Here is a 19,539-nt window from a genome sequence, read left to right on the forward strand (position 1 = left end):
ATTGATAGGGAATGTATGATTATCCACTGCAGTGGAATAATGGTGAAACGAGCCTGACCGTGAAACGAGCGGGTCCTGGTTCAAGTCCTAGTTGGCTAGTTGGAACAATATTATAGATTTTATTAATTTGTCCTACAGAATAATATCTGTAATATTGACCAATATTTGAGGAGAAAAATTCTCTCCGGCGCCGGAGATCGAACCCGGATCCTTGGTTCTACGACCACTGAGCTACGCCGAATTCAATCCACAGCACCGGATCGAACTCCCCTCCTTCAATGTTTCCCTTATTTTGTAGGACAAATTAATCAAATCTATAATATTCTCATAGCTAGAAGTGCGTATGTCTGTACTGTGCACTTAACTGCGGAATCCCGGCCAAACAAGCCACTCAGCTGAGTGCGCCCCTAGTATAATGGCAGTTAACATTGGACATAAAAGTCAACATATATGCCTAACTTGGAGTCAGGCCACAAAAAGGGAAACACTGAAGGAGGAGAGTTCGATCCGGTGCTGTGGATTGAATTTGGCGTAGCTCAGTGGTCAGAGTGCTTGGTACGTAGAACCAAGGACCCGGGTTCGATCCCGGCGCCGGAGCGAATTTTTCTCCTCAAATATTAATAGTTGGAAAAAGTTACCTGGTTGAGGTTTTTCCGGGATTTTCCCCCAACCCAATAAGAGCAAATGCTGGGTAACTTTCGGCATTGGACCCTGAACTCATTTCGCTGCCATTATTACCTTCATCTCATTCAGACGCTAGATAACCATAGCAGTTGAAAAAACGTCGTAAAGTAACCAATTAAAAGAAAAAGTTAGATATAGCTCAATGATTCCGTGGAAAGTGTATACTCTAATTAATATCATTATTAGATTTTGTCAACGAACTCATAAAAACCAAAGAAAATGATGTTGCTTTGAGGATGAATGTAAAATATTTGAGGAAAGTAATGGAGCATTAATTTAGGCTAATATTTGTCCGAATTAGTTTTCAGGCTACCGTAAAGTCTTCGGTCCTATTAGCCTAAGTAAATTTAGTGTATGTAAAATATTATTTTGTTGATGATGAAAGCTGAATTAAGAAAAATTCTTCGTCCATATCTTCAGTTTCTCTGTTCTCAACTCTTTGGTAATAGATATAAAATAAGGAAGGAGTAGGGAATGTCGATTCTAACTTCGCTGGTCTTAGAGCCAGCTGTGTAATGATCACGTCGAAATTATAGTGCAATATGGCAATATGAGGTGAAAAAGTTAAGCCGTAACGAATTGGAAGAAGTTAGTGGCTTAGTTGAAAAAGAAATCACAAACGTTAATTAATTAGTAGGTAGAAAATCTTCTAATATTACATTATGAAATTTTGTAACTACAACATTTGTCTCCTATAGTGAAGCTAAACATATACAGTGCTGGTGAGTTTTGTCGCTATGGCGCTAGTTTCATCTTACAGAAGAGGCACTGTTATTACTTCAGAATTGTAGGAAAACATGCAAAGAATATAATATGCTGCCACACATCCTGCAACGTTTAGATTAGTGGTCGTCATACCTGCACGCGATGGTTTTCCTTGTCGCAGACGTAGATGAACCCAAGGGCGTCTGTCGTGATGCCCCAGGGATAGTTGAAGCGTCCGTCTGCAGTGCCTTGGCTCCCGAAAGCTCTGAGGAACCGGCCTGCAGGGTCCAACACCTACAATGAAGAAGAAAGCTTCAGTAAATCTGTTACAATATACATACGATAGGGAAGTAAATTATTTATTTTTTAACTGGCTTTATTTTTAAGAATGTTCACTGTATACTCCAGCGGCTATACTTAGTGTTGTTTAATTTTAATGGCATGTCCATTTAAGGACACTGTATACTGTAGTTAGAGGGCTGCTTCGAGTTCTTGTAAATTAGAATATTTTAAACCTTTGTGTTTTTAATACTAGGTATTAAAGGTAATTAAATGAAACTTTACCTAAATATAGAGCAATTTAAGAATCATTTAATCCATATAACACCATCTGCCTGCAAAGTAATAGGTCTCATAGCCTGTTACGGTCTTCCGCTATCTTCGGAATGGTCGACCCACAAATCGACTTCCTCTGGGAAATGTACCGTAGCTTCTGTTTTGGTATCAAGGAACTTGCATTGTATTGACGTTCTCTAATCATGTAAAGATTAATTTTTTTGGTCCTGCAGAATTTATCTGTCACCGTAATAATTGTTGTTAGAGGAGAAAAATTCGCTCCAGCGCCGGGGATTGAACCCGGGTCTTTGGTTCTACGAACTAAGCGCTCTAACCACTGAGCTACGCCGAAGTTCAATCAACAACACCGGATCGAATCCCTCTCCTCAAAGGGAAAAACACTAGAGGAGAGGGATTCGATCCGGTGCTGTGGATTGAACTTCGGCGTTGCTTAGTGGTTAGAGCGCTTGGTGCGTAGAACCAAGGACCCGGGTTCGATCCCCGGCGCCGGAGTGAATTTTTCTCCTCTAACAACAATTGTTCTCTAACTAGTTTTGTCTATAGTCTCGGAGATATACAGCCATAGGGATTATTTTGAGTTCATTAACTTTCACTTCATTTCGTTTGTAATCTAAAAAAATCTGAACTCAGCAGATGTTATGCGTCATCTTGGACTCATATGGTCCATGCTTCACTACCATAACCGAGGGTGGATCTTGCCGAAAGTTTTATAGGCCTTCAGTCTTGTGCTTTTTTTAACCTTAGTTATTCTCAAAACTTGGCTGATATCTCTGATGCATCTATTATAATTTTGAATTTTTAGTATTACATTGTGACATTGAGGTATAATCTAAATATTTAAATTAGTTAACTTGTTCCAATGATGACTTATTTAAGGAATTTCTACCTGTAAAAAATGGGTTACAAAACAAGGCTATATACATGCAGCATCAGGTAGATCTTAGGATAGTACCCAGTGCGAACATTGCACTGTGAGACAGAAGCTTTAGCTCACGTCATGTGTTCTACTCCGCAAAGAGCATTTCTTATAAATACTCACCATCACAATTTTAGATATTGGCCAAGCATTTTGCTACATAATTTGATGTTCACCAGTAGGTTTCTTGTATTGCAACAAATGACAGTTCTAGACATATTGATATCCTTACTATTGATTGTGAGAACAATGAGGCTTATGTAAATTCCTATTATAAGTTGTGAAATTGTATATGAACAGTCTGAGGAAGTGATTGAAGAAAAAAAAAAAAAAAGGAATTTATAAACCTACTAATCGGGCGGCCGGGTAGCTCAGTTGGTAGAGTAGCTGACTACGGGCTGGAAGGTTCGGGGTTCGAGCTCAGGTGGTGACAGGATTTTCTCTCGTTGCCAAACTTTCAGACGGCCCCGAGGTTCACTCAGCCTCCTATAAAAATTGAGTACCGGGTCTTTACCGGGGGTAAAAGGCGGTCAGAGCGTGGTGTCGACCACACCACCTCATTCTAGTGCCGAGGTCATGGAAAGCATGGGGCTCTACCTCCATGCCCCCCAAGTGCCTTCATGGCGTATTACTGGGATACCTGTACCTTTTACTATAAACAGTGGCACGGCTACAACAAGAAAGATGGGGGAGATGGGCAGACGCACTGACACAGGAAGCGGGAGTACATTGGTCCCGCGCTGCCCGCTACCTGGCAACATGGAAAGTGCTGGGACATGAACTGAGAAGAAAGAACAATTAATAAAAAGTGTAGTGTTTAGGTGTAAAATTAATTAAATAGGCAAATAAGCCAGGATCAAAAGTGTGGAAAGTAAAGTGCACTGTGTAAACTAAAGCAAAAACAATGTATGTGCAAAAAACTTAAACCGGACACAAACTGCCCCAAAAGTCAAAGAGCAAACTGTGTAATAATCAAGCTCACGTGGAGTAGCTCAACACAGGAGCTAAAACCATGAGCTTCCCCCCCCCCCTCTAGCAGGAGGCCCTAGCCCTTAATGGGATCCATCGGACTTATTTTATTATTTATTTAATACTATAAACACTAACATGAGCTGGTGCCAGGAAGTCAAAAACAGGATAGCAATGACAAAGGAAACTTTCAATAGAAAAAGGAACATTTTCTGAGGATCTATGGAAAAAGAACTAACGAAGATACTAGTGAAGTGCTTTGTGTTAAGTGTGGCATTGTATGGAGTAGAAACATAGATATTAAGGCAAAGTGAGGAGAAACGACTAGAAGCTTTTGAAATGTGGATATGGAGAATAATGGAGCGTGTGAAAAACGAATCTGTGCTAGAAATAGTAGCTAAAGAAAGATTAATGTTGAAGGTACCTATTTCCATTGAATGATGCACTGGAAGGAATGGTGAACGGAAGAAAAGTTTGGAGCAGGGAACGTTATTATATGATGTTAAAATGTTATGTTTTATTTAACAACGCTCGCAACTGCAGAGGTTATATCAGCGTCGCCCGATGAGCCGGAATTTTGTCCCTCAGGAGTTCTTTTATATGCCAGTAAATCTACTGACGTGAGCCTGTCGCATTTAAGCACACTTAAATGCCATCGACCTGGCCCGGGATTATTAGATGATAGAAATCATTAAGATACATGGATCATATGCGGAGACTAAGAGAAAGGTGAAAAATAAGAAAGATTTGAAAATGCTAGGTTTGTAGCGAAAGACCTGCCCTTGAGCAGAACACTGTGAATGAATGAATGAATGAATGAATGAATGAATGAATGAATGAATGAATGAATGAATGAATGAATATTAAGGAACGATTTATATGGATATTGCTCACATGTATTATATTTTATAATAGGTATTATTTAATTAAATTTTGGTATTTTAATATAGCTTTTCCTTGAAATGAAAGTACATTACATATGAATTAAAAATTTTCATTTTAAAATTTCTTTGAATGTACGTGTTTATTAATACAGAGTCCACACCTGTGGAGTAACGGTTAGCGCGTCTGGCCGCGAAACCAGGTGGCCCGGGTTCGATTCCCGGTCGGGACAAGTTACCTGGTTGAGGTTTTTTCCGGGGTTTTCCCTCAAGCCAATATGAGCAAATGCTGGGTAACTTTCGGTGCTGGACCTCGGAATCATTTCACCGGCATTATGACCTTCATCTCATTCAGACGTTAAATAACCTAAGCTGTTGATAAAGCGTCGTAAAATAACCTAGTAAAAAAATTAATACAGAGTGCTGTGTCCTATACGGTAACCTTAAATTTAAAGGCAGCTTTGTTGTTGTTGTTGTTATTATTATTATTATTATTATTATTATTAATAGTATTATAATTATTATTAATCCACTTTACTTTTGTTTGAATTTATTTCTCTCCATTGTCCCTTTATCCCGCTTTCCCTTTCTGTTCCTCTTAGCCTTTCTCTTCATGACTTATTGAACACTGCCTGTGTTTCTCTCAATATCAATAGTGGAAACCGAACCACGCCCGGTGACCCTATTGCCATTTCTATCAATCCGATTTCGCAGTCGTGTTTGGAAGTCAGTATTTTGAAAAGTCGAGAGCCCATCCATAACGCAATCAGGTATGAATTGCACACATCTGTGCAGAATGTGCAATCACCCGAAATGATACCTATCTTTTGATTACCCGCTGACAATTTAATGCCGTCTCTCTTTGCGTTTCTACATGAGTGGAACATGAATGTATGATCCGCAGTGTCCACCAAATGAATAGGACCTGTGACCTTTTGCATGGACGACCCGTTCGTCTGTTTGTCTATATATCCGATATGTTTGAGTGCCGTGTATCTTCTTTCTGCATGGCTTATCAAATATATTTTTTATGTCTCTGACCGGTCACGCAACCTTAGTATAGGACTGCATCTCCAGGTCGGAGGTTTGGTTCTGGCAGTATGACTTCACTATTGCGGATTCCAAAAGTTGGGAAACTGAAACTTGTCATAGCGCTGACATTGCAATGGACATAGCGTAACAGGCCAGAGGTTTTGTAGCTCCTGTCAGCTGCCATAACATGTGGTCACACTGCAGGAATATCAGCTGGCGTGTATTTTGAGCTAACTTTCTATCTAGGAAACCAGGAGCTGTTTCTACTTACGATTTAACCCATATTCTAGGCAGTAATGAAATGTTAAGTAAAAAGTACTTCAGAAGCTTTGCTCCACCAACCCGACCGCTTTTGTTTGATTATTATTATTATTATTATTATTATTATTATTATTATTATTATTATTATTATTATTATTATTATTATTATTATTATTATTATATATTAATGAAAAGAAAAACAGATTGTGTTTTTGCCAGCTAGAACAGAATATCAAGATAAGAAAGAAGAAAGTGTTTTGTTATTCCAAGGAAGGTGTGTGATATCCTATATTGAAATACTTATTGATTATATTAAAATAATATAATTGAAATTGCCAGCGGCATGTAGGCTACAGAGAATAAACAACGAAAGTTAAAACAAGTGTTGAATTTATGTTCAAATGAAAGAAAGAGCACCAAAAAGAAAGAGAAAAATGAAATTTAAAAGGCAATACAAGAAAGGTGTCGACAAGAGCAACAGAATGATTTAGTTATTAGGAATCTAAAGATTTCACTGGTATTAAGCACCGATGCATACATATCGATGGCCCAGAACCAGACTGTTCCAAGTCCATTTTACTATTTTTTTTTTTTCAGAAGAGCTGTTTTAAGCTCCTGACATTCAAAGCTTCATGAAACAATTTGGAATAGCTTCATAGCAACCTTATGGAGAGGAATATTTACAATTTTGATCGATTCATATATGCAGACAAGAACTGGAACACAATGAAACACAGATTTCTTTCTTATAAAAAGTTGGACTTAGAACAGTCTGGTTCTCAGCCATCGATATACTGTATAATGATGATGATGATGATAATAATAATAATAGTAATAATATTAATAGTAATAATAATAATTATAATAATTCATTTACTTCAGTTTTGTGTATCATCGGTAAAATTAGAATATTACTGTATTACGAAGGTAAATATGATAGTGCCGATGATAACAATTACAAAAATGTAATTATTATAATAAATTATGATTTGATTGCTTTCGTTTTGATGTATCATAGGTAAGATTAGGAAAATTATTACTATATGATAAATGTGAAAACGATAGTGTCGATGGTGATGATGTTGATGATGGTAATGATAATAATAACAACAAATTATGATTTGATGTAGAGTTTTATGTATCTAGGAATTTTGCTTTAAATAGAGGTATTCGCATGTGATACGCAATCTACTACTACAAAAATATTGTTTTAAATGCAGCATTTACATGTGATGTAGCCTACATCCGAGTCACTTTACCACCAACAGCCCAGGGAACTTCATGTGACAGAACACTGGAGGCATTCATAAAAACAGACCTTGAAATTAATTAACCATGCTAAACCATTGAACATTTGAGCCACACATCAGCGCCACTCGGAAACAATTCTGACTTCTTTGAGTGTAACGGGAATTAGATCAGACTGATGAAAGATGATCATCATAAAGAGAGCCAGAAGTCCTATTCTCCCACAAGCAGGGACTAGGCAGGGACTGACCTGAATGCGGTGGTTGTAGCGGTCGGCGATGATGAATTGTCCGATTCTGTTGACAGCCACGCCGGCTAGACAGTCGAACTCTCCTTCCGCGTTGCCATAGCTACCGAACTCCTTGACGAATATGCCGTTGGCGTCGAAGACCTGGACGCGATGGTTGGAGGAATCCGCCACGACTATGGAGTTGTCGGGCCCCACGGCGATACCGCGGGGCCAAGTAAAACATCCGGGCTCGCTCCCCCGACTTCCTATCTTGAACTGTTGACGTCGTTTCTGCAGATACTGGCTCCTAGGGCAAGAACCTGCTGCTACCGCTGCTACCGCGAAACCTGCAAACGCACGACATCAAGTTCAGTGTAATAATAATAATAATAATAATAATAATAATAATAATAATAATAATAATAATAATAATAATAATACTGACAATTGAGGATCTATTATCAAAGTTTGAGGTCATTGATAAAATACATCAATTTAGGAAGAACTGGAGATCATATGTGGGAAGAATGAAGAGGGATAGACTACCAAATTTAATTTAAAAATATCAAGCTACAGGGAAACGGAGCCAAGGTTGTCCGCTTACAAACAAACATTCACATGAGGGCAGATAAAAAAGTTACTTTTGTTTCTTCTAGCATATTAATAATGTCAAAACAAGTGCTTAGGCCTATACAAATTTTGGCCACTCGAACGCAATTACGAAGGTCGCCAAAACGTAAATTTTCATGTGGCTGTTTACAGAAAGAAAACAAAATTTCATGGAAAGTTTTATTAGAACAAATACAGTAATTGTTAAGCTAGTTTTCAACATATTTCCCACTGGAATTGAGACATTTCTCATGCTGTGGGATCAGACGGCTTTCACACATTGGTTCTGAACCAATGTGTTCTGATCCCAATGTGTCTAAGTCACAGGGATACAAAAATTGATCCCATGGTATGACAAATATCTCAGTTCCGGTGGAGAATACGTTGAAAAATAGCTTAACAATTGCTGTATCTGTTCCAATAAATCTTTCCATGAAATTGTGTTTTCTTCCTGTAAATGGTGCCAGGGAAGCTTACTTCTTGGAGACCCTCGTAATTGCGCCTGAGCGGCCAAAATTTGTATAAGCATTTGTTTTGACATTATTAACATGGTGCAAGAAAAAATAACTTTTATTCTGCCCCCATGAGAATGTTTACTTGTTAGAAGAATTCTAGATTAACAATGACACTTGAACAAGCCATTAGGCCTAAATCTTCGATTTGTTTGATGATGATGATGATAATAATAATAATAATAATAATAATAATAATAATAGTAATAGTAATAATAATAATAATAATAATAATAATAATAATAATAATAATAGGTTCATTTAATCTTGTACAATTAAGGCAATAGGGCCTTCTCTAAGACTCAGTCAGGAGTCAATCAATCAGCATACATTACTACGGAAGTATTTTGAAGTAGAACTATGTATTTCTCCTCGCTAAGTAGGATATGGAGGTAACTTGAGAATTGACCGCCATAAAAATGGAAACCCCTAGCATTTTTCTCCTTGTACTGTCCTTATTCTCGTTTCTCCTTGTTGTGCTTGCCTTCTTTTGTCCTCCTTGTCTTCTCCTTGTCCTCCACGTCTTTTCTTTTCTCTCCTTGCATTCCTTGTCTTTCCTTTGTTCTCGTTTTCCTCGCCGTTCCCTTGTTCTCCTTTTCTGCTTTATCTTGCCCTTGTTCTCCTTGTCTTCATGGCCTTTCCCCTCCTGTCCTTGTCTTCCTTGTATTTTCCTTGTTCTCCCTGTATTCCCCTTTTCTTCCTGTATTCTCCTTGTTCTTCTTGTATTTCCATTGTTTTTCTTGTCTTTCACTTTCTTATCCTTGTTTTCATTTCCTTTTCCTTGTCTCCTTGTATTTCCCTTGTTATCCTTTTATTCCTCTTATTCTCCTCGTCTTTTCCTTTTCCACTTGTCCTGCTTGTCTTCCACTTATTCTTCTTGTATTCCTTTTGTACTCCTTATTTCTCCCTTTTCTCCGAATCAAATATCCCGAATGCATACATACCCGAACGGTCAATCCCTCAAATCAAAACAGCCGAAGAATTTTCCCCGAATCAAACATTCTGAAGGCTACAAAGCCCCGAAGAATTTTTCCTGAATCCAAAATCCCGAAAATACTAAGCCCCGAACGCACCACGTACTAACTTACTTCATGGATAATATTATATTAAAAGCAGATTAGGTCTATGCTCAATGGGAATACATATTTGGACTGTCAAAAGGTACGGAACAAACAATGTTGTGCTAAGATTATTACAAGTTGACATGGAGAAGCCATCAGGTTTTGAAAGGGGTTGAGGAGTCACCACATATCTACGCCCCAAATCAAGAAATTCCTCAGTTTGAATTATACTGAAAATCAGGTTGAAGCGCAAGTGATCTCTCCAAACTCACTCCGACAAAATTGATAACATGAATTTCCTAAAGCATTAGTTTTTCTGAACTGACGCATGTGTCGACTGAAGACATTGAGGAGTGAGGAAAGGCAAGACCAACTAGCCAATCCTAAATCATTATCCGATCTGGAAGGTTTCAGATCGTTGCACGTTCAGAAGTCAAGGGTAGAAAAATTGTGTGATAACTACAGGGAAAATGTGGAGCCAGATTCTTGTGTGATTGTGTTTGGCACACGTCAAGATATAGAATAATTGCACTTGGTATCTCGATGGTACATTCAAGGTTTGTCCCACTCCATTCACAAAACTCTTCAAAGTAATTAGTAGCTATAGCGCGAAGACAAAATCCAAACATAGGCTATAGAACTAGTTTGCTGCCGTACCACTCGTGTAAGCATTTCTTCCTAGCAAAAGCCAAGCTCTGTATGCAACTTTTCGTGCACCGAATTTTGGACACTGCTAGAAGAATGAGGATCGAAGTGGTATATCAGGAAAAAGTTACATCAGGCTTTGAAATGACGATAATTTTATTAAGAGTAATAGTAGGCTGAACTACATTCGTCGCATAGTCTACAACAGACCTGGGGGATTTGTGCGTTAGCTTGAACGATCTTCAGTAGCTGTCTCCTTCTACTCCCGCAATTATGTTCATCGTGGACATAAGAATCAATCAGTGGCGTGCAATGTGTAAGCTACATTTACAGTTGTTGTAAACAGAAAATTAAATGTAGTGTTTATGTACATATGTAGGCGAAGCTCGTCTTGCACTCATTGTAATGACAAGTCACTGAAACTCTGCATTGTTTATCGTTCCTCTCCACCTGTCTGCAGCTGGTTTCTCTGTGAGCGTGAGGGCGCTCAGAGAGAGTCTTACCCCGAATCATGGTCTACAACTTTACACACTGGCTTCAATTTGAATTTGATAATCTCAGAAATTGTCATTTTCACGAATAAGGTATTTTTTTTATTTATTGTAAAGTATTCTCTTGCCCTCTTTAATCTGCACAGTCATATCATTTCCACCCTGTATAACCGGAAAGCAATAGACTACTGTAACATTTCTTTTATGCTGAGAAAAACCACGAATACGTGGGAAAACTCCTAGTAAGAAAATCTCTGACTGTCATCTCTTTTCAATATTCAATATTCAATTTTTATGCGTATATATGAAGATACTCAACAGCCATTAGTATAGAATTTAAATTACATATCTTTTGTAGTTTACATCTCTCGATAGTGCCGCATATTCTGTTCAAAATTCTCATACAAAGTACTTCACGCGTTGCCTAGCAACGGAACACCGATTCTCCGATAATACCGTATTTAACGTCGAGGTAAATCATGTCATCTTCGCGGCGATATTGAATTTCTGAGTTTAGCACTGAAATTACACGTCTGGGGGGTGATGGATGGTCCTCTTAATTTATGAACCTGTGCAGTGCGGCATAATTACCGCCACCTTGTTTTCGTGTTTTGATGCACACGACAAAATGCGACTTTGTACCCCGCTATTAAGCCAAGAGATTAATTTATGTTGTCTTTCTGGAGGGTTTTAGCATTTATAGCTAAGAAGGTCGGCCTCGTGACTACGGTCCTTATATTTTATGCGTCTTGCGTTCGTATGCAGGACGGTCTGCTTTCGAATCTCGCAGAAGATGATGATCTTTAGGTTATTTTTTATTTACTATGCGTCACACTGAACATTTCTGTAAACTGATATGTATAAAAACAAATTACTTTTCGTTTGACTTTTTGATTCTCAATATATTTCCCTTTTAATCTTAAGCACCTGATCATTCTATGAAAAAGTAATCAAAGGCTGAGCGACCTGAATATTTTGTAAACCATTCTAGAGTATTACGAGGATAGAACTTACTACCTCTTTTATTCTTTTAACTTGGTTATTTAATGACACTATAATGAACTACTAGGTTATTTATCGTAGATGAAATTGGTGATGGAGAGATGGTATTTGTGGAGATGAGGCCTAGGATTCGCCATAGATTACCTGACATTCGCCTTAAGGTTGAGATAAACCTCGGAAAAAACCCAACCAGGTAATCAGCCCAAGCGGGAATCGCACCCACTCCAGAGTGCAACTCCGGATCAGGAGGCAAACGTGCTACTGTCTGAGACACGCCGGTGGCTCTTGTATTTTATTCATTGTAAACCGTACATCTTTTATGTTTTGATTTTCTTTTACAGTATTTCTCTTGTTAATGAATTGAATATTCTTACGTTATAAATCCTGTTCATATAAATCATTATCAATAATAATGAAGTTAAATTGTTCATTTATATTTATGTGAAAATGATGCTTTTATTGGCATCTAGCCTGTTTCCTTTCCCATAATTCATAATAGATAGATAGATAAATAAATAAATAAATAAATAAATAAATAAATAAATAAATAAATAAATAAATAAATAAATAAATAAATAAATAAGTATGTAAATAAATAAATAAATAAATAAATAAATAAATAAATAAATAAGTAAATAAATAAATAAATTCATAAATAGAGACATAGAGAAATAGAGAAATAAATAAAGAAATAGAGAAATAAATAAAGAAAGTAATAGAGAAATAAATAAATAGATAAATAAATAAATAAATAAAAAGTGAATAAATAAATAAATAAATAAAAAGTGAATAAATAAATAAATAAATAAATAAATAAGTGAATGAATAAATAAATGAATAAGTAAATAAATAAGTGAATAAGAAAATAAATAAGTAAATAATAAATAAATAAGTAAATAAAAAGTGAATAAATAAGTGAATAAATAAATAAGTAAATAAATTAATTAATAAACAAACTGCTCCCACTTTTCTAGAGGCACTTCGGGCACCAGCTTGGTTGAAGGCCTTTATCGCAGTTTTAAATATTTTGTTGAAATATATAAAAATGCTGATAATATTGAACACTGAAGTAATAAACGAAATGTTTATATCACATCCACAATACCATTGCTTCTTATTAATGTTCATCCATATGGGTGTAGATTTAGTTGAGAACGACGTATATACAAAAGTTCCCCTACTTCAGGAAATCTCTTTCGCCAGTGACCGAAGTTGCTGAAACTGCAAGATACTTCAGGGTTTAAGATGACAATATGGGCAACTTACTGTCCTCTGTTTTTCACAGTTTCTCTTGATTACTCTTTCTTGTAATTACTAGTTAATTTAACTAGCGCTCTAGTCGTGCTGACGAACTATTGGTAATAACACTAAGAACAGAGTGTTTTTTTAAACCTTTTGTTGAATCAAACTATAAACAATAAATTTTCTGTTCAGATTATGAGCGGGTGATTATGCGTGGACAAATAAATTGTGAGTCGTATTTATATGGATAATGTACTTGTTATGAAAATATCGATAAATATAGATATTATATCGGTTTACAAATCAATGAACACATCTTTAGTACACTATATGTCTGTGAAATATTGAAATCAATTTTCTTTCAGCATTGTTAAAGTTTTTACGATTAAGCATATATTAGGCAATTAATAATTTAATTCTCTAACAAAAATTACTTTGGGGACTTAACTGTATACATAATAAAATTTTATTAAATGTAGTTTGTTACTAAAGTTCCATGCTTTATAATGTTTTATTCTTCATATTTCTAAAATAATATGACGTGCACTAATAATGTCATCGATTATCCACGCCACAGTTCTTATGCTGAGATCCTTAATATTCAAAGTGGAACTTTGGAAGAGGACAAATAAATATCAATATAAAATACAAGGATTTTGTTTCAATTCAAAATAAGCATATTATTATCTAAATTTCAGTTTCAAACTGGCTGAAATTAATTGCTTATAATTAAAATGGATTGAAGAATCTAAATTTATTCAGTGTTACACTACTGTCCTTTTGTGGACGGCCTGGAACTACTGAAGCATTCATGAATAAGAATGAAGGGTAATTGGAGTTCTTGGAATAAACTTACCATGTAACTCTCTTGCCTACGATGTATCTTCTAGGATCGCTTGGAAATCTTACACCTGTCCCTTTGATGAAAGAAGACTTCAGAGAACTGATACAGTTTTTCAAAAGAAGAAGAAACAAATTGCATAGCAACAATATGAGACTATAAATCTCTGCAAGTCTTTGAAACGTGTTACCTGCTGCCGCCGCTGTAGCTGCTGTAGGGGAAGTGGGGGAGCCTCCCGGGTTTTTTTGGTCGTCATCAGAACTCTCGACGCTCGCGGAGTTGTGACGTAGAGGGAGACCCAGTGAAAGACGTCGCGCCGCCGTGGCGGACGCCGAAGGCGAAGAAGAGGCACCGCCTGCAGAACCGCCTCCTTCCTTATTTCCAGCCTTGTTGCCATACTTGTTCTTCAGGTACCTGGCCCAGGAGCTGAGAGCTGCTCCATCCTTCTCGGTACCACCAGCCGTGCCAGCACCCCCCGCTCCTGAGCGGTCCGGAGAGCTATCCTTAGACTTCAGCGCATGCGTGGATCTACTCCTCGCTAGGTCGTTGCTGCTCTGGGTACCAGGTCCGTACCTAGATGCGAGGTACGATGCAGGCATCGATGTTGTTGGAGAAGATCGTCCGTCTTCGGCGTCATCGTCATCAGGACCGCCGAAGTTATGAGAGCTCCTACTGCGCGCGAGACGTGCTCTTCTGTCCTTAAGGGCCGCGTACCTTGACCTCCCGCTTGGGTACTTACTAGAATCGTCAGTTGTGGTGCCTGCTGTTGTAGCTGTTGATGAATACTTCCTTCCGCCTGAGTCCTCACCCTCGTCCGGGGACATCGCAGCCGAGCTCTTTGACTTGTTGAGGAACCTGCTGGTGTACCCGCTGCCGGAGCCGTATCTTGAACTGCTGTCCTCGTCTACCGATCCACGGGTGCGATTTAAGTACTTATTTCCAGTAGCGGGCTCCTCTTTGGCACTATAAGATGGTCGATAGCTGCTTGGTGACGACGAATCATAGCGGGACTTTCCGTAACCTGCAGTGGTGCTGTCGTCCCTGCTATTGCGCCGCGTTGCTTCCGATGTATCCCTGGCTTGCGCACTGCGAGCCAGCAGGGGTCCAATATCAGACTTTTCTACTGTAGATTTTGCAGGAGTTGTTTCTGGCTTCTTCTTACTCGCGTCATCTGACTCGTCTTCAGAATCTGTCTCCTCCGACTCGGAACTACTTTCAGATTCCTCTTCTTCATCTTCTTCTTCCTCCTTGGTCTGTTTATCAACAGAAGAGGCAGTGGAAGCTTGTCTGTTGGCTAAGAAACGACTCTGAAATGGTTTCTTTGGTGTATCGGAACCAGTGGAAGATAGTCGGTTCCTGGGTGTAGATGCTCCGGAACCTGCCGGGCTCTCCCCAGGAGAACCTTTATCAGTGCTTCCCCTAGATGCAAATGGTTTCTGCTTTGGTTCGGCAACTGTAGTGCTAGTGTTCCGAACTGCTGACGAGGAAGCTGCTGACGATTCGCTTGTGCTGGAATCAGAGCTGGCAGATCGTGTTGCTTTCTTGTGGCCCGGCACGTCCGAAGAGCCTGACGAACGTCTGGAGACGCTTCCAGAGGTAGGCTTGCTGTTCTTACGCTGTGATTGTTGTAAAGAGCTGACTGAAGATCCGTCGTCAGATTCAGCGTCGCTAGATGCCACCTGGATGAAGAAAGAGCTCAGATTAATTGTTGGTTGTTGCTAGATGTCTAATGAATCTAAATAATTTCACTTGATTGAGTTCTGTTGCTAGCAGAAGAATCTGAACCTATACGCTAAAGATTTTCAGAAACGGCTATGGTCATGGGAGTATAATATTTAATTGCTTTATTATTATTAAGAATACATAAGCTTAAAAACTGTTTTATCTTATGTTTTAAAACGTTGATAGATTGATTTGTAATACTGAAAATTTTGATCTATTAGACGACAACCACGAAAGTCACTTATAAATGAAAATAGGGTTTATTTCATTTACAGTTTCAACTCAGAAAATTCATAGTTTCTATGTTTAGATCTAGATTTGTCTTGAGGGGAAAATGAATGAAATGTTGAAGTAGAATTCTTCTGTTTGGAGAATTCTAAACTTGCTACATGAAAAGGCCAGTCATATGATGATTTGATTTATAAAAATCTCCATTTGTTGTATTATTCTCATGTCACGGGATGTCGGACACATGTCATTCGAAAGTGTAAGGTTTTATTTTTCTGTGTACTAACGCACTGACGTAAATGATATGACCATTGATAGATCTACGAAGCATGATCAAATTAAATCCTTTTACCCCATCTGAAGTGGTCGGCTGCGGTAAGTGACATATTAGTCTCCTTACTTACAGGAATCGGGAACAATTTAGTTCTGTATGCTTACTGGAACTGTATAGGTGTCAGGCATCTCTTAACGTGGCTAGTGCTATTCCAAATCCATCCAAAGAATGCGTCTGTAAAGAAAAGATACGGGGCTCTGGACCATCCAGCTTACAGCCCCGACTTTAATCGGAGATTCGACACAGATGATGAATGGAATGGTTCAAGGAGAAGCCAAAGTCTTTTAATACTGACGATATCCGACGCCTTTCTACATATTTGAACGCCTGTGCAGAAAACCAATGGAGATTTATTCTAAAGAAACCTACTGCATCCATGTACATTAAAATATTGATCTCTATCATACTTTGTATTAAATTTACTTTAATAAATAAATTTATAAACTGGCTCGAACATCTTTGATTTGATTACGTCTCGTGTTATGAGTATTTCTACATGAGAGTAATAGAAGTAGCGATGTGACACAATAGGTCAATTTTCAGCTCAGAGATTGATAGATTCTGGTAGTTTTCTAATGACCACTAGATCAAATCTAAGTAGTAATTTTCTAACGGTACTAGATCATTATGTAAGTTTTAATATGCCAGAAATTATAGGATGACAAACATATAAATAGTGAATATTGATGCTTTATGAAATATTTACTGTTTAAGATATTTTGTACAATATTTTGCCTCACATATGTTTAAGTGCAGTTAAAAATACTGAATATTTTCCAGTGTTTCAATGAATTCAGATTATATATTAGCGGATTTTCTTATTCGATATAAAGTGTTTTAAAACACTTAAGTTTATATTAATGCAGACCACAATAATTGCTTTATTGAAGGAATACCTTTTTTGCTTCAGATTAACGTCCATGGCACACTAGAAAATGGAAGACTATGGTGGGAAAATACAGAGTTGTAGATTGAGAATGACCAGCCGACTAAAGTCTTGAAGACGCCGAGGTAAGTAAAACACGGACTTAAACGTTCATAAGGGCATCAGAATGGAGTATGTTTGTTTACTTTCGGAATTCCAGTTTCAACATTTATTTCTTGAACAGGAAGATCTGTAGTGCAAGAGAATGACTGTGGGGACTATTCAGTAATGTGTAATCTTCCAAAGTCGCCGAAATTTTATTAAAGTAAGATTTGTTTAAAAATTCAATTTAATTTTAAAATGTTGCTGTTCCTTTTTGTGAAACATTTAACCTAAATTAGAATATGATAAGCATTTTATTCTTTGTCATCGAATCTTCGGCAATAAAGACAGGTAATAGAAGTCACATACAAAATTAATTAAGAGTTCTGACCCTTCTTAGGACTTCCTCAAATACTCAATCGCATTCATAGCATCTTTGCTTTTAGATTCAGAGAGCAAGGTAGATTGTAAGTTTAGATTCAAGAAGTTTCGATAGTGTGGCTGCCATACTTTATTTAATTCAATGAAATCGGGGCAAATTTTAAATAAGTTGTTCCCTGAATATACCAAGTGTTAGATAATAAACGGGAAGCCTTTCGGGAATGGATAAGAGAATAGAGGAAAATATATTCATGTAAATATATAGGCAATTTCACCTTATCTCTTAATTACAGACAATTTTTGGTTCATACGCGCAGGGGTTATTTAGCGTCGAAACTGAGTGTGGGCGAGAAATGATCAACAGATTTTTCCTGGAGATCTGTAGCAGAGACAGAGGGCCGTAAATCTAAGACAAAGCTTCTCAGCTTTACTTCGACCTAGAGTTAATAAGGGAGGAAATACTCGAAGAATTTCTTGTTTCCGTAGGAGAAATATTTAGAATAATTCACTGACAACTGATACAGATACAGAAGTGGACAAATTTTTAGAAATTATTAGACTAAACATATTATTTTTCTATTTTTAAGTTTATAATTCTGTAGTTCTATAAATGAACACGTAATGTTCACAGCACTGGTTCTTTTACTATTTCAATTATTGTGCCTTCTCTAGTACAGCGACACACAAGAATACGTTTGTATAAAACCTCAGCTAAGCCTGCACTATGTTACGAAAGTGAAGCATGGACAATGAGAAGTACGGATATCAGCAGAATAACGGCCTGTGAAATGATATTTATGAGAGCAACACCAGGATACACTCGCTTGGACCGCAAAAGAAATGAGGATATCATACAAGAACTTCAATTAGGCCTACAACCAGTCTCATAGTTTATAAACAAGTACCAGCTGCAATGGAAAAACTATGTCCAACGAATGAATCGTAATAGACTTCCAAAAGCCATGCTTCAATACCGTCCGCAAGGGAAAATATCTTTAGGCCGTGAATAAAAAAAAAGTGCACCGAGAATGACCCATTGAGACTGTAACGGGCCTTGGACCTTACACTTGTTTGGATGATGATGATGATGATGATGAGGATGATGTCGATGTCACAGACTGGACTCCTGATTTCCTAACAATAACTGGATATTCACGCAAGATGGTAGGCCTACTGCATGGCATAGAGCGAAGAAGGTTTCGAAATTTCTTCAGGATTCCTACATCAAAACAATTAATTGGCCAGGCAACATCTCTTATGAACCCAATCAAGAAACTCTGGTCTTTTGTTAAGGAAAGATTGAAAATATTCAACATTACTCCTCCCACTAAAGTTGGGCTCATAGAACCATTAATAGCTATTTGGTATAAAGTCTGAAATTCAGGTCTTGTAGTCTTACACAACGTGCCAAAGAGACTTGAAATGCTGACCAAAGTAAACAATTCTTACAGAAATAAATATCTGTACACTAGTGGTGGGTACATGATTGTTCGTCATTCGCCCATATGAAGCCAGTTGTGTAGGTCAATTTACCGACAGAGCCATGGCGCGGTGTGAGCCATAGGAGTCGGTCTACGCTCCACCCCGCGATGAGATGATGATTTGTTGGAATGCCACAGGGGAATCGGAACTCCCGGAGAAAACCCATGTATTACCTAGACCACGGGCTTGCCAAACACAAATTATAAATCCGGGATACACCGGAATCGAACCCGGGTACAAGGATTAGGAGTCTAGAGCTCTTAGACTACCTACTAACCATTAATATCTTTGTTATTGTAGATCATGCATCACGCAACTGTCCTGCAATTTAAAAACATGTAAATTTATTCATTTATATTTGTCCATATCAGTAGAATATGTACTCTGCTGGCTAAGACTGATTACTTGCAAATGTATTCAATGAAATATTTGTAATCGAATTAATAAGAAACAAAAATAATTAGCAATAGGACAGATTTTTCTGATTCAAAACAAGTCCACTGTAATATTAACATATATTT

The 19,539-nt window shown here is 37.6% G+C and overlaps 1 protein-coding gene across 11 annotated transcripts in view; it reads right to left on the reverse strand.

Annotated features, from left to right (window-relative positions):
- Positions 1–19,539, reverse strand: part of tn (tripartite motif containing protein thin) — a 242,561-nt gene that overhangs the window by 40,529 nt on the left and 182,493 nt on the right. For 10 of the 11 annotated variants that reach the window (XM_069821803.1, XM_069821828.1, XM_069821754.1 and 7 more), the window contains 3 exons: positions 14,095–15,583; positions 7,523–7,848; positions 1,543–1,683 (listed from right to left, as the gene is read on the reverse strand). In XM_069821803.1, coding sequence (XP_069677904.1) covers positions 1,543–1,683; positions 7,523–7,848; positions 14,095–15,583 — 1,956 coding nt within the window. The remainder of the gene's footprint in view (positions 1–1,542; positions 1,684–7,522; positions 7,849–14,094; positions 15,584–19,539) is intronic. The other variant, XM_069821838.1, reaches the window with a different exon arrangement.

Source organism: Periplaneta americana, chromosome 1 (assembly GCF_040183065.1).
Source record: "Periplaneta americana isolate PAMFEO1 chromosome 1, P.americana_PAMFEO1_priV1, whole genome shotgun sequence".
Taxonomy (NCBI): Eukaryota; Metazoa; Arthropoda; class Insecta; order Blattodea; family Blattidae; genus Periplaneta; species Periplaneta americana.